General features: G+C 36.6%; 1 protein-coding gene across 2 annotated transcripts; it reads left to right on the top strand.

Moving 5' to 3' along the window:
- The first annotated feature begins 3,222 nt into the window (after window positions 1-3,222).
- b4galt4 (UDP-Gal:betaGlcNAc beta 1,4- galactosyltransferase, polypeptide 4) lies at window positions 3,223-14,891 on the top strand. 2 transcript variants are annotated; one of them, XM_047379994.1, is made up of 8 exons: window positions 3,223-3,361; window positions 3,484-3,630; window positions 7,778-8,248; window positions 9,637-9,869; window positions 11,878-12,065; window positions 12,192-12,314; window positions 12,431-12,535; window positions 13,667-14,891. In XM_047379994.1, exons 3-8 carry the CDS (start codon window positions 7,987-7,989, stop codon window positions 13,794-13,796), a joined length of 1,041 nt encoding a protein of 346 aa, XP_047235950.1. In that variant the 5' UTR covers window positions 3,223-3,361; window positions 3,484-3,630; window positions 7,778-7,986; the 3' UTR covers window positions 13,797-14,891. The 2 variants fall into 2 exon arrangements, with proteins under 2 accessions (XP_047235950.1, XP_047235951.1); XM_047379995.1 differs by lacking the exon at window positions 3,484-3,630 and having other exon boundaries at window positions 3,285-3,361.
- The last annotated feature ends 258 nt before the right edge of the window (window positions 14,892-15,149 follow it).

Below are 15,149 nucleotides of genomic sequence, written 5' to 3' on the forward strand. Positions count from 1 at the left end.
TGCAACAGACTCAGCTCAGAAAATAACATGAGAACAAGAAGCTTGTGTACAAACCAGAACTCTCACGAGAGACAGACAAAGACTGGGAAAGGAGGGCATTAATCAGAGAAGCAGCCAACAGGTCAATGAAAACTCTGGCGGAGCCTCAGAGATCCACAGCTCAGGTGGGACAATCTATTGACAAGACAAGTTGTAAACCACACAGATTTGCTTGCTATGGAAGATGGAGAATGAGAAAACTATTGTTGAAAGGAAGTCTTAAAAAGCCTTGTTTATAGTTTGCCACAATCCATAGAGAACACTTAGCAAACATCTGGAAGGAGGTGTTCAGGTCAGCAGAAACCAAAGTTCAGTTCTTTGGCCCACTTACAAAACCCTGTGTGTGGTAGAAAACACTGCATATTACCCTGGTCACACCATTCCTATTGTGAAACATGTCAGTGGCAGCATTGTGCTCTAGAGACACCTTTCTTCAACACAGACAGGAAAGCTGATTAGTGTTGATGGGAAGATGGATGGATCTAAATTCAGGACTTTCCTTTAAGAAAACCTGTTCAAGGTGGCAAAGGCCTTCCTGCATGACAATGAACTGAAACATGAAAGATCAGATTTGTTTGTAAAAACAACATGTATTTTTTCCTTCCACTTCACAAGTATGCACTACTTTGTGTTGGCCAATCACATGGTACTCAAATAAAGTACACTGAAGTTTGTGGTACTGTGGTGACAAAATGTGGAAAGGGTTTTAGGGATTTATGAATGCCACATATCAAGGTGCTGTTTTGGTGTGGATCTTTCAAGGAGTGTTTTCTGTCTGCCACTTGCTAACCACAAGTCTCTGCCGAGTGCAAACAGTGAACGTCAACCTCACATGTGAATGTCATTCTTCCAGTGAGCCTACAGTCATGTATTTCCAACAGAAAGAAAGGAGAAACAAGTTTGTAACTAATTCCTGAGGCAAGAGGAAGAGAAGCTGTGGCTCAGAACATAAAGTGGGTATAATAATAAACTCCAAGTGGTGTTTTCTGACAGATAAGTAATGATTTGTTATAAAAGGTTGAAACAAAAACGACATACCGAAATTATTTAGGTATATCAGTCTCAACAAATATACATAAAAAGGACTTTCTAATTTCCACTGTTGTAGCATTTGACATTTCAGTCATGTTTTAGAAATTTGATCGGAGGTTTTGTTATTTATGTGTTACTGTGACATGAAGATAATCACAAAAATTCTCACTGATGCTCTGGTTAGAAGCCAGTTTTACAAGTTATGTGGTGCGTGAGTGTTCATAGTTTCAAGTAACAAGATAAGGAAGGACATAAAACTGCTCCAATGGGCTCTTTCTCTCAGTCCTTTCTTGTAAAACGCTAATCTCTTGTCTGCACTTTTTATTTCTTATATTTTCACAACAAACACTGAAAAAAGTTGGGTATTTGTCTGTCTTGTTTTTTCTGAGAAGCATTTGTCGAATTTCGTCTTGAACAGGTGAGTACATGTTGGTCTATGCAGTTTAAGTCAGATCTAAAAAACATTTAAAGATTCTAAGACTTCACAGAGACAGCTTTCTGTAGTTTTTAGTTCATATGAACGGTATGGGAGCCAGCATGAGAAACATAATATTCAGAGAAATGATGGCACTATTGTGACTTACTCGTGCATGCAGTCTCAAGGCCTATCACAATCAGAGCAGAGAAAATAAATATCTTAGTTATCAAGGTTTAATACTGGGTGTTGTTTTGAGATTGCATGTTCAAGAGTAGAAGGCCATCAGTGCTTGGGTGATGCTACAGGCCATTCTAATGAATGAACATTTAAATAGTAATGTAAAAATTTGAAACAAATTAGTACTTCTAATTCTTAGTTGAGGTTATTTCTTTCTGGGGTGCCATAATCAGTTATAAACTCACAATGATTCAATCAAATTTTACTTCATCACATGTGCATCTTTGTAATTTACAATTATATTGAAGGGCACATTTATTTTAACAATTCATTCAAGTGAAACTCAAATATTGTATAGTGTTCAGTTGTATGGTGTTCAGAAAATTTTACTTTTTGATCATATTCTAATTTATTGAGATGGACCTGTATTTATTTGTTTGTGTGACAAAGGCAACATACTGCGTTTAGTGGATAATTTTTGCCTAATTTCGTAAATTTAACATCCAAACATTTAAGGACGTGAAGAAGAAAAACGAAATGATGAGGCTCATTTGTTAAATTAAAAGTACCTTTCTAAAATAGCTACCTTTAAGCAGGCATGAAAGATACATTTCATTAAGCCTACATTTCTGCATAAAAAAATGTATTTGTCTGATGTAATATTCTAATCTTTATTGTATAATTTTTATTAGCTGTAAGCGAATAGATATAGACAGATAGACAGATAGATAGACAGATAGATAGATAGATAGATAGATAGATAGATAGATAGATAGATAGATAGATTGATTGATAGAGCATCGAGTTATAGAAACACTGATAACAGTTGTACATTTAAATTTTACTAATTAGCTTACGGTAATCGTGATTTTTTTTCTTGCATTATAAATTGGTTATAAGCTACTGTCTGTTTATAGTGTATAGAGTTGCATTTATTTATTGTCAAACAGATCTTAAAATTTACATAAATATTTCTTAACTAAAATCAATTATAAATAGATTAGCTACAACAAAGTGGAACGGTGTCCAATCTCATTAAATGGCCACGTACTGACTGATTAACAACACTACAACAAAGAAAATAAATAAAATGAAAACAAACGTACTTCAGGGTGCTCAGATAAAAAATAAAAATAATAAAAGATCCAGAATCTTTTTAAACATGTTATGTACTAGCAGACATTAGTTCGGGACAAAATTTAGCCAACTTTGACAGTATCGTATTTTGGAAAAGATGAACCGGAAGTACATAAAGAAACACAAGGGCAACTCCACCAGAGGGCAACATAAATGTTTTCTATTTTTAAATGACGCTTTAAATTTTAAAGCAACACATGTGGGTCACGTAAACAAAATTTACATGAATGTGTAAGTAAAGAAATACGAAGCAGGAACATAAATATGTGACTTTTTACCGGGAATTCTCTTAAAATATCTCAATACACTAAATTGATTATGTAATATGAAACGTATGGATACATTTAAAAGCTAACATTTCGGCTAACGTTTTGCAATAAAGAAATAACCACAACAACAGTAGAACACACTCAAAAAGTCGATCATTTTCAACGTTTTCAAATGACAAACAGTGTTAGTTTTACTTTGAAAATATTCTAAGCGGAAGTCCTTGTAGCTATGTTGACTGGACACGTATTTGTTTGCTAATGATAACTTGCGTTTAAAGTTGTTTGGAAGGTAAGGCGTGCTGTTTTAGCCTGTAACAATAATATCTGTATCAAAAATGCTTTATACCCTTTAAGTAAGCTAACATATGTTTGGGTCCCGCGGCTGTTTATTATTTGTATTCTCATTATTAGGTTTAAATGTTAACTTATGAAGCACTTAGTGGAGTGTAGAGGATGTTACATCCGCCCTCTTCTGCTAGCCTACCTCGGAGCTCATCTGGCTGAACTATTAAAACACTAATACTGACGACACACACACCCGGCACCTGCGATGTAAAGGTAATGTTCTAGCTTTAGTCTTTGCATTCATGACAAGCTAACTGAGGCTAGCATGTCTCTGTTGTCAATAAAGAAAACCGAGGATACCTGAGAGAAGATTGGGGTAAAGGTGTGTTAAATATAGGCTTAGTAACAGCGGCAATAACAGTAGCAGTAGTAGTAACGGCGTGATTAATCGTATTTAGCTGTTATATATTTGTTTTTAAAGGCCCAAGTTTAAGGAGTGACATCAGATAGAAACAGACATATGCTCCGATTTTGAAATACCTTTGTGATCATTTATTAAACTGTCGTTTTAAAACATGAATATCAGTCCCGTCAGCTGATGGTTTAGGGTTAACCTCAGTGTTGTATCCAGTGTTTCCCACAGAGTCCTTAATTGACTGAAATTTGGTTTTAGTATTTCCCATGTTTGGATAATTACGAGGTAAAAAGATTATAGACTGTAATAAAGGTGTTGTGTTTTGCGCCGTAATAGTATCTTAGTTTAGAAGTTACTGAATAATAATCCAAGGATCCATGTTCATCTTTTTATAATGTAGTTATATATTAATTGAAATTTAGAAGAGGAAGAATAAGTTATCAGTTATCTAATTTCTGTGTTCAGAGTATGTACTTAACTGCTTTTAGGTAATTTATAATGAAGTTGTTATATTTTGACATCAAAAGTGGCCCAAAAATTGACTTGAAAATCTGAAAATGAAAGACTTTTAACATGAACCCATGTATGAGTCATCTATCATGTTGTGTGTCTTCTAGGTGGCTTACATAGAATGAGGACAGTTAACCTAAATATGGAAATATGACAAACGGGTTCAGATACGTGCTCAAAGGAAAATGTGCCTGAGTGCCGGAATAAATGAAAAACACGAGGAAAAAGACAACACAAGTAAACGCATAATGCTGTTTTTAAATAAAGGTTTTTATTGTTAAGGGAGAAGAAAAATCCAAACCTACATGGCCATGTGTGAAAAACTGATTGCCCCCTGAGCCACCTTAGCAGCAACAACTGCAATCAAGCGATTGTGATAACTTGCAATAAGTCTTTTCCAGCGCTGCGGAGGAATTTCGGCCCACTCATCTTTGCAGAATTGCTGTAATTCAGCAACATTGGAGGGTTTTTGAGTATGAACAGCTGGACTTGCTGGTGTGTTTTGGATCATTGTCCAGCTGCAGAACTGCAGTTTGTTCCAGCTTGAGGTCACGAACAGATGGCTGGACATTCACCTTCGGGATGTTTTGGTTAGACAGCAGAATTTATGGTACTATTTATCACAGCAAGTCTTCCAGGTCCTGAAGCAGCAAACAGCCCCAGACCATCACATTACCGAAGCTATGTTTTACTGTTGGTACGATGTTCTTTTTTCTGAAATGCTGTGTTACTTTTACAGCAGATGTAATGGGACACACCTTCCAAAAAGTCCAACTTTTGTCTCGTCAGTCAACAGAGTATTTTCCCAAACGTCTTGGGCATTATCAAGATGTTTTCTGGAAAAATTGAGACAGGCAGGTCCTATTTAAGTGATTTCTTGATTCAGAGCAGGTGTGACAGCAATCAGGCCTGGGTGTTGTGAGAGACAGTGAACTCAGGAGTGATTAACCACCATTAAGTTATGTTTAATGCTGGCGGGGATCACTTTTTCACACAGGGTCAGTAGGTTAGGTTGTCTTTTCTCCCCCTAATAATAAAATCTTTAATTTAAAAACTTCATGTGCTTACATGTGTTGTCTTGGAAAAATGTTTAAATTTGTTTGATGATCTGAAACACGTACAGGTCCTTCTCAAAATATTAGCATATTGTGATAAAGTTAATTATTTTCCATAATGTAATGATGAAAATTTAACATTCATATATTTTAGATTCATTGCACACTAACTGAAATATTTCAGGTCTTTTATTGTCTTAATACGGATGATTGTGGCATACAGCTCATGAAAACCCAAAATTCCTATCTCACAAAATTAGCATATTTCATCCGACCAATAAAAGAAAAGTGTTTTTAATACAAAAAACGTCAACCTTCAAATAATCATGTACAGTTATGCACTCAATACTTGGTCGGGAATCCTTTGGCAGAAATGACTGCTTCAATGCGGCGTGGCATGGAGGCAATCAGCCTGTGGCACTGCTGAGGTCTTATGGAGGCCCAGGATGCTTCGATAGCGGCCTTTAGCTCATCCAGAGAGTTGGGTCTTGAGTCTCTCAACGTTCTCTTCACAATATCCCACAGATTCTCTATGGGGTTCAGGTCAGGAGAGTTGGCAGGCCAATTGAGCACAGTGATACCATGGTCAGTAAACCATTTACCAGTGGTTTTGGCACTGTGAGCAGGTGCCAGGTCGTGCTGAAAAATGAAATCTTCATCTCCATAAAGCTTTTCAGCAGATGGAAGCATGAAGTGCTCCAAAATCTCCTGATAGCTAGCTGCATTGACCCTGCCCTTGATAAAACACAGTGGACCAACACCAGCAGCTGACACGGCACCCCAGACCATCACTGACTGTGGGTACTTGACACTGGACTTCTGGCATTTTGGCATTTCCTTCTCCCCAGTCTTCCTCCAGACTCTGGCACCTTGATTTCCGAATGACATGCAGAATTTGCTTTCATCCGAAAAAAGTACTTTGGACCACTGAGCAACAGTCCAGTGCTGCTTCTCTGTAGCCCAGGTCTGGGGAATGCGGCACCTGTAGCCCATTTCCTGCACACACCTGTGCACGGTGGCTCTGGATGTTTCTACTCCAGACTCAGTCCACTGCTTCCGCAGGTCCCCCAAGGTCTGGAATCGGCCCTTCTCCACAATCTTCCTCAGGTTCCGGTCACCTCTTCTCGTTGTGCAGCGTTTTCTGCCACACTTTTTCCTTCCCACAGACTTCCCACTGAGGTGCCTTGATACAGCGCTCTGGGAACAGCCTATTCGTTCAGAAATTTCTTTCTGTGTCTTACCCTCTTGCTTGAGGGTGTCAATAGTGGCCTTCTGGACAGCAGTCAGGTCGGCAGTCTTACCCATGATTGGGGTTTTGAGTGATGAACCAGGCTGGGAGTTTTAAAGGCCTCAGGAATCTTTTGCAGGTGTTTAGAGTTAACTCGTTGATTCAGATGATTAGGTTCATAGCTCGTTTAGAGACCCTTTTAATGATATGCTAATTTTGTGAGATAGGAATTTTGGGTTTTCATGAGCTGTATGCCAAAATCATCCGTATTAAGACAATAAAAGACCTGAAATATTTCAGTTAGTGTGCAATGAATCTAAAATATATGAATGTTAAATTTTCATCATTACATTATGGAAAATAATGAACTTTATCACAATATGCCAATATTTTGAGAAGGACCTGTAAGTGTGACAAACATGCAAAAAAAAAAAAAAAAGAAATCAGTAAGGGAGCAAACACTTTTTCACACCACTGTGTTATTATTAATATAAAAAAGGAATTAAAAAGTAAAAAATACAACTTAAAGTCATAGAAACCTAAAACCATGAAGAGAAACATAAAAAACATATATGATAAACCATAAAATCTGAAAAACAAATAATATAAAAACTTATGACAGTACTTGCACAATTATTAACAACTTATATAGCAATATAAGGTGAACATAAAGTTAAAGTTGCTAAAATTGGTAATAACTGAAACTGAAATAAAATAATAAACCATGGAAAATAAAAAATAGCTATAAACTTCAAAGAAAAGCCACACTAATTAGCTACAAATGGGTAGAAAAAAAAAAAAAGACAAAATAACAGTTTTGGACACAAAAGCTTGGTGGCAGTTTTTGCCAAGTGTAGCTCAACCAGTTATGTTTGGAGGTAAATACTTTTTTACATATACAGAGCCAGGTTGTTTTAGATATTTCTTTTTAGTAAATTTAATATTACTTTTAAAACTGTCTTTTGTATCTACTCAGTTTATGTCTGATATTCTAATTTGTTGATGATCCAAAACAAAAGCAGAAAAAAATCAGTAAGGCAGCCAATGTGTCATTTTCAACTGTATTTCTTTTGAAAATATGATTCTTTGTTACTTTCAGAAATGAAGACTAACAAAATAAGTTTTCAGCTGGTAGTTTTTATGCCAGTACTTCATTGTGATGTAAAATAACCTTCTCTAGTAACATTTTTCTCCCTTTTAACCTCTCCGCAGTTGTCAAAGAGTTCCTGAGTTTGGCTTCAGATCTGGGGACAGATTTGTTTTTTATTGGATTTTTATCTTGAAAGACATGAGCGAATGTGATTAGTCCTTCAGTTTATTGACTTTATAATTATTCAGCATGTTTCACCTGCATGGAAATCTCCTAAACCACACGTAACAGCATCTGCACTTGCTGCTGCTGTGGTCACGTCGGCAGAGTCATGGGTTTGTGTACAGCCCTCAAAAAGGTTTCACGAAGGGGCAAAATTGTTGTGCTGGTTGGTCTCCTGTTGTCGGTGCTGGCTTGGAAAGCCACCATTTCTGGAGAGACTGATACAACTGTTCATGTTAACTCTGCTTCCACTCAAACTCTTGTTAGAGAAGAAAAACTGAGGGAGAAACTCAACACATGGACTGTAGCACCCAGTTACTCAAACATTTTGGCAGAAAAAGTCGATTGTCCAGAGGAATCTCCATTGCTAGGTAAGTATATTCCAAAGTGATATTCAGGATAGTGATGAATGTCTTGTTTTCTACATCTTCACTTGACTAAATGGATTTGTGCCATTTATCTTGGCTATTTATTTATATCTAGATCAAAGTCATATAACACGCCTCTAAAAAGTGTCTCCATCCCTGTTAAAATTCCAGGGGTTCCATGTACATTTCCACTGAAAATGAAAAAAAGCTATTACTAAAAATGTTATCTTCAGCACTGAGTGTTAAGTTCACTAAGTTATAAGATGTCTGATTAACCTAAAACAAACGTCCAGCTATCCTATGAGGATTTCGGTTTTGGCTCCATAGTTTGTACCAAAGTTATAAATAATGAAAGATATTAGTCTGGGAAAGGGTACAAAACATTCCAAGCATTGTATATATAGCATCATGAAAATAGTAAACCGTAGTTTTCTTGTCACAACAAAGCAGATGCAAACATATTTAGATTATTGCAGCATTTTTATTTTTTTTAGAATTGTTTATTTTTCATTGAATTGTGTAGGATATATGTCACAATAAATGTCAAAAAGGTTTGGATTTTTTTTTCTAACTGGGTCTAATGTTAATAAGTAATTTCAGTATTTATTCTGTTTTAATGTAATTTAGTTCTGTCTGTTGTTATGGCGCCAGTTATTTTAGTTTTTTTGATAAAAACACAAGTTTCCAAACTACATTTAATAAATAAATCTACAGCTTTAGATTATTTCCTTTGCAACATTGAAACCTTTGTGAATTTCAGTTGCGGATTCCGTGTCGTCCAGAGTTTCTGTATAGGCTTGGAAAAGAATAAAACATATAAAATTATTTTTAAAGATCTCAAGTAGGAAATGAGTAAAACATGGCATCTATTTTCCCGGTTGGATTTTTTTAAAGCTATAAAAGAACTAAGTGAAACAACATTGAAAAACCAGAGTCTTTTGTTTAAATATGATCCCATTATACAGTCATATTCAATAAATTAGAATATTATTGAAAAGATCATTTATTTTAGAAACTCAATTTCTTATGTGAAACACATTATATCCATTAATTACACACAGGATGATTTTCTGCTGACAGCTAATGAAAACGCGACATTTAGGATTAAAATATTAAATCACACCAATAAATTAAAAAAACATTTGTGTTGTTGTTTTATGTTTAATACCTGTTTAAATGTTATTTTCAAAAGTTGTTCTTAATCTGACAAACGAGCCTCATCGGACCTCATATTCTAATTTATTGAATATGACTGTAAATGTAACAACTTACTTTTTACTTGTCGTTCTGATTCGTTCTGATTTCTGTGAATGTTTCCGATCTACAGGAACTGAACAGAGCTCACAGCAGACGTTAGTATCTGCCTAAACTTGTGAACCTTGTTTCTTCAGTGGGAGCTTCGAAGCTGTCCTTTGAATCTTCGCTGAATCTTAAGGATGTAGAGAATGAAAACAAAGGATTGACTAAAGGAGAGTATGAGCCCTCAGACTGTAAAGCCATGCACAGTGTAGCCATCCTCATCCCACATCGCAACCGGGAGAAACACCTCCTCTACCTCCTGCAAAACCTGCACCCCTTTCTGCAGCGGCAGCAACTTCACTACGCCATCTACGTCATCCATCAGGTGCGTTTCTGCATATGGTGCAGCTCTTGCGTGAAGTAAGTTCATGCTTGGAGGTTCGTTTGTTGTGGTTGCATTCAAAGCCTCAACATCACCTACAGGTTCTCCTCGTAATTGATTTGAGGTCTCATCACAAACTAAAGGAAAACGTTGCTTGATTTGAAAACTGGCCTCAGTGAGGTCTTTTAAGGAAAAAATTAGGGTAAGTGCACAGTGGATCGAAATGATGCAATAACATCACTCTAAATAAAATCACCCTCAGGTTTTACTGTCACTTGTTAAAGATGATGGAGAACCAGCCAATATGTTGGACAAAAGATCACAATGGAGGTTAACCAAATCTATGGACAAAATATTTTATTGACAATATTTATTGTGATTGTATGTCATCGTTTTACCGAGCTTCTTGACCCACATGCAGAAACTTTCAGGAGACAAATGAAGTTTTAAGAAATTTATTCAGAAGGGATATGACATGAATGAGGAATTCAGGGCAGCTCCGGTGAAACGTCCTCTGATGAGGGAAAGTAGAACAGTGAGTATTGTTTCAGAGTGAGGAGGGAAAGATTGAGTGATGAAGGCTTACTGTTGCTGGCAGGAATGGAGTCCGGGAGGGGAGGTCAGTTCTGGATAGAAGGTCCGTGTTTCCAAAAGGTAAGCAGTTCGTTGGAGGGCGGACAGGTTAGGCAGCTGAGTGTCTAGAACCCGGTGATGGTAAGCCTGCGATCCAGACGGGGAACTTCAAAAGGAGAGTGAGAACAGGTTGCCCAGGAAATACCAAAAGGATCCAGGAAGGCACCTTAAAATGGAACAGAGCTAGGTCACAAGAAGATCTTAGAGAGCTTGTAAAACAAGAACAGGATACAGGGCTTGAGGTACCACAAAGGACGACACTCAGTCGTCAAATGCTCAGCGACCCTCTCCTTAAGAAGCTGCCATAACGAGCCTAACGACTCATAGGTGTGAGAGGCAGCGCGCTGCTCCAGCCTCCACCTGAACCCGCTGAAAAAAAAAAAAAAAGTGGAACGGACACACAGAGAGATCCTGACATTGTACTTAAATCAACATGTATTCTACTTATTAAGATGTTCCTCCTCTGGATCCAGGGTTCCTATGCAGTCTGGAAAAAGATGACATTTGATTTGAATATTTTCTAGGTCTTCTTGGTCTGGAAAAAAATATTTTCAGACTTTTTTTCCGTATGCCATTGTCTAAATGTTGTATCTCTTTCTTTCTTTCTTTCTTTCTAAGTATGGCATTTTTGCATGTAAATTGTGTAGGAACCCTGCAGATCACTCTTAAAACTTGCCTGACATGATATGTGTTTCTGACACAATACTGATATTTAGTTGGGAAACGTTGAAGCGAAAAAGATCAACATCACCTGCTAAAGGCAAATTATCCATAAACAAATATGTAAGTCTGACACAATACAGTCAAACACTCTGACTGTGAATATAGTTCTTTAAATTCACAGATACTAGAAACTGGAAAACATGAAAATGCTATTGATGAATTTGTGGTTTTATGAAAATGTGTTTTAAAAAAATAAAGGTGGAGAAATTCCCCTGAAGTTCAGGTTCAATGAACTGAGTGGAATCGTTTTGCATTTATGAATGGATGGTCTAAATGATTTTTTCCTATCAGATTTTTGGTGTTGTTTTTCCTGTAATTTTCTAAAGCGTTTGGTCTGTTTCAATTTATGCATATGTTGTTAAAACTGGATCTGAAATACTTTAAATCTAGCCTAATAAAAGGAACTTAAATTTTCTTCAAATTCACTTGCTAAATGCATTTATGTTTCCTGTGTTTGGTTTGTTTTAATAAGGGCTGTGTAGGTTCCTACCTATAATCGTGGTTATTTAGTCATATCCAACTGTAATATAGACAAGTAAAGAGGATTACAGTAATAGAAATGGACATTTTCAGTCCAAACTATACCTTAAAGTCCCAAAACGTACATAGCAAATTTAGGCTTTTCATTTTTCTTTCCTTCTTTTTTTTGTTAAAGGCTGGTGATGCAACTTTTAACCGAGCAAAGTTACTTAATGTTGGATATTTGGAGGCAATTAAGGACTTTAGCTGGGAATGCTTTATTTTCCATGATGTGGACCTGGTTCCTGAGAATGATCACAATTTATACATCTGTGACCAGCAGCCCAAACACTTGGTGGTCGGCCGCAATGTTACAGGTTACAAGTACGTACATGAATGCGAATATTCATTCTGCTTACCTTCTAATAAGAAACAATGTTGTGTATTGACTGGTGAGTTGCTTCTCGCTTGGTTTACTACCAAGTAAACCATCTTTGTTTTTCTCCACAGGCTCCGTTACAAAGGCTACTTTGGTGGAGTCACTGCCATGACGAAAGACCAGTTCTTTCAAGTAAATGGATTCTCTAACAGCTACTGGGGATGGGGTGGGGAAGATGACGACCTTAGGGTTAGGTGAGAAATCTTACAATATTAGACTAAGACAGATTATCTGTGTGCTATTACATCTGAAGCAGATAATATTCCATTACAATCACTTATTCTTTGATTAATGAGGATCTGCTTTACAGGGTTGAACTTCAGAAAATGAAGATTTTGCGCCCCCCTGCTGATGTAGCACGCTATACCATGGTGTTTCACAAACGAGACAGTGGAAATCAGGTTAACAGAAACAGGTCAGTGCATATTATATTTGATTTGTTGTTTTTTTTTCATTCCTGTAGTTTCGTTTGCACCTAAAAAAAATGAACAGGGACAGAAGGTTTTAGAAGTTTTCCAATCTCAAATAGGAGTTTAATACTGAAATAAAACATATGGCTACAGTTTAATTCTATGCTAGTAAGTCAAGCTAATAGCTTTTGCATCTGACAATCTCACTTTATGTCATGGTTTCCTGCTGTGTTTTACCAATCCACCTAATAAATTTGACTTTATGAGTTAAATAAAATAGATGAGAGATAAAAATAGCAAAAGAGGGAAAAAAGCAGGACCTTTTAATCAAGTTAGTCAAGGACATCTTGCCTATTTCAAAAGGGAAAAACTCTCCCTCTGGAACTACAACTTGTGAATTCAGACCTTTTATTTATAATTTATCGATGAGGTCTGAGTAAGTTATTTTTTGAAATGGTGTCACCATCTTTTTTTTTTTTCGTATTTATTTGCCTGACCATCTTGGGATGAAAGACTTCATACACAGTCAATGATGGTTAAATAACTAGCTGAATTACTCAGAAGTGTGAAACGCTCCGAGCATTCGGCATGCCCACGTGGGTTAACCTTCATCACTGCATACAGAGCAACTGCATAGCATAGCATGGAATTATGTATTATTATGGGGCTATTGCTACAGTATTTGAGTATGTGAAGAGATGTGATGATGGAGCATTTCTTTCTTCATTTAAAGCTGCATAACTTCATCCACAATGTGATGAAGGTACAACGGAAAATGAGAGGTGTGAACCCTGGGAAACTATTAAATACATTTTTGTGGATTTTTTAGTGTAATTAAAGTACTTGCTAGTATTTTATTTACACTTGGTAAGCCTTTTAGTGATCATATCACAAACAATAATTACCCCTAAGATTGAAAAGCACTTGTATTACAGCTAAAACATTTCCATCGATTTTTTTGTCTATTATTAATAATAATATCAATAACAATAATTCTCACCTGTAACAATGAGTAATTGGGATGGTGGTTTTAAGGATTTTTTTTATTTAACTTTAGCGTTTCATCCAGTCTGTTCAGTCAGTTGAAATATGCTTATCTTGATTTTGATTTTCAATATTTCTTCCTTTTGTTTTAGGATGAATTTATTAGGACAAACGACAAAGATGTGGAGAACTGATGGACTCAACAGCTGCAAATATGAGACTTTATCAGTTGCGAGGTATCCTCTCTATGTGAATATTACTGTGGACATCGGTCGGCTGTAAAGTTGAGGTCTCAGAAAGGGAACAAGTCCTTCTCGATGAAGTCAAGACCACCGTGTGCTGAAACTTTTTGCCAAACAAACTAAATGTCCTTTGTTAGTACGTTCAGGTGAAATTCCAGATATTTTACATAGTTTTGCATATCATTCCATGCTTTATTTGTAGATGTTGTTAGGAATTTAATCTACATTTAACGAATGATTACCTTTAGAAGTCATTTTAGTTGTCTAAATGTTTTTTTCTGAATCATCGTTACTACCTGTCAGGCACATAAGCCTTATTAATTGCCTGTATTCCCACTACCACTTTATACTGACTTAGTCCTTGTTTCATCAGCTAAGAAGCTTTGACTAGTTGGGGTATGAGCAAACAAAGTCTAAATTTGTTTCTCTGGTAACAGGACGATAAATAGATCAAGATGCCAGGATGCCATTTTTGTTAGAACGAGATTACACTGTGAGGCAAGCATTGTTGAACAGATTACCTTACAATGTCATAATGATTGGACTAGTTTATGTTTATGCATCCTTTTTTGGATGAATTGATGCCCTTAATATCTTATACAAAAAGTACCACACATTCATCACCTAACCGGACAGTTTACAGTGCCATACAAAGGTAAAAATTCCCCTTTGAACCTTTTCACGTTTTATCAAGTGACAAGCGCAGAGTTAAAAGGTTTCTGGGAGGATTTTCTGTGATAGAACAACACAAAGCAGTGCATGATTCTGCAGTGGAATGATTTTCAAAGTGTTTTGGTAATTGCGTCCTGCATTTATATTTCCTGAGCTTCAAGATTTTCTGGGCTGTGTGTCTACAGACAAAAAATTGTGTTCCTTTTTTTGTGTAAAATAGCTGAAGTTTAGTCGTATCGGATGGGGATTGTCTGTGAAGATCAATTATCAAGTGTTGCCACAGCTTCTTAAGAAGATTTAGGTGTTGACCAACCTAATACCTGAATATGCTTTAATCTTTACCATTCCATTGTAGCTCTGGCAGTATTTTTATAGTTGTTTTTTTGCTGGAAGGGGATCCCCCGCTCCAGACTCAAGCCTTATGCAGCCTCTGACATGTTTTCTTCCAGGTTTTCATTCTGCCCTGTATTTAGCTCCACCCAGCTTCCCATCAACTCTGACAAGATTATATTTCCCTGCTGGAAAAAGGGGGGTTGTTTTCTGGTGCACCTAATGTCTTGCATATTGGACAATAAGTTCAATGTTGGTCTCATCTGACTGGAGGTCCTTCTTTTACACCAGACGTGTCCAGTCCAACTCCAGTCCTCAAGGGCCATCATCCTTATTCAATTACTTTCCCTTTGGGATGAATAAGGTATTTTTGAGTTGAATTTAATCCTGT

Source organism: Girardinichthys multiradiatus, chromosome 11 (assembly GCF_021462225.1).
Source record: "Girardinichthys multiradiatus isolate DD_20200921_A chromosome 11, DD_fGirMul_XY1, whole genome shotgun sequence".
Classification (NCBI taxonomy): Eukaryota; Metazoa; Chordata; class Actinopteri; order Cyprinodontiformes; family Goodeidae; genus Girardinichthys; species Girardinichthys multiradiatus.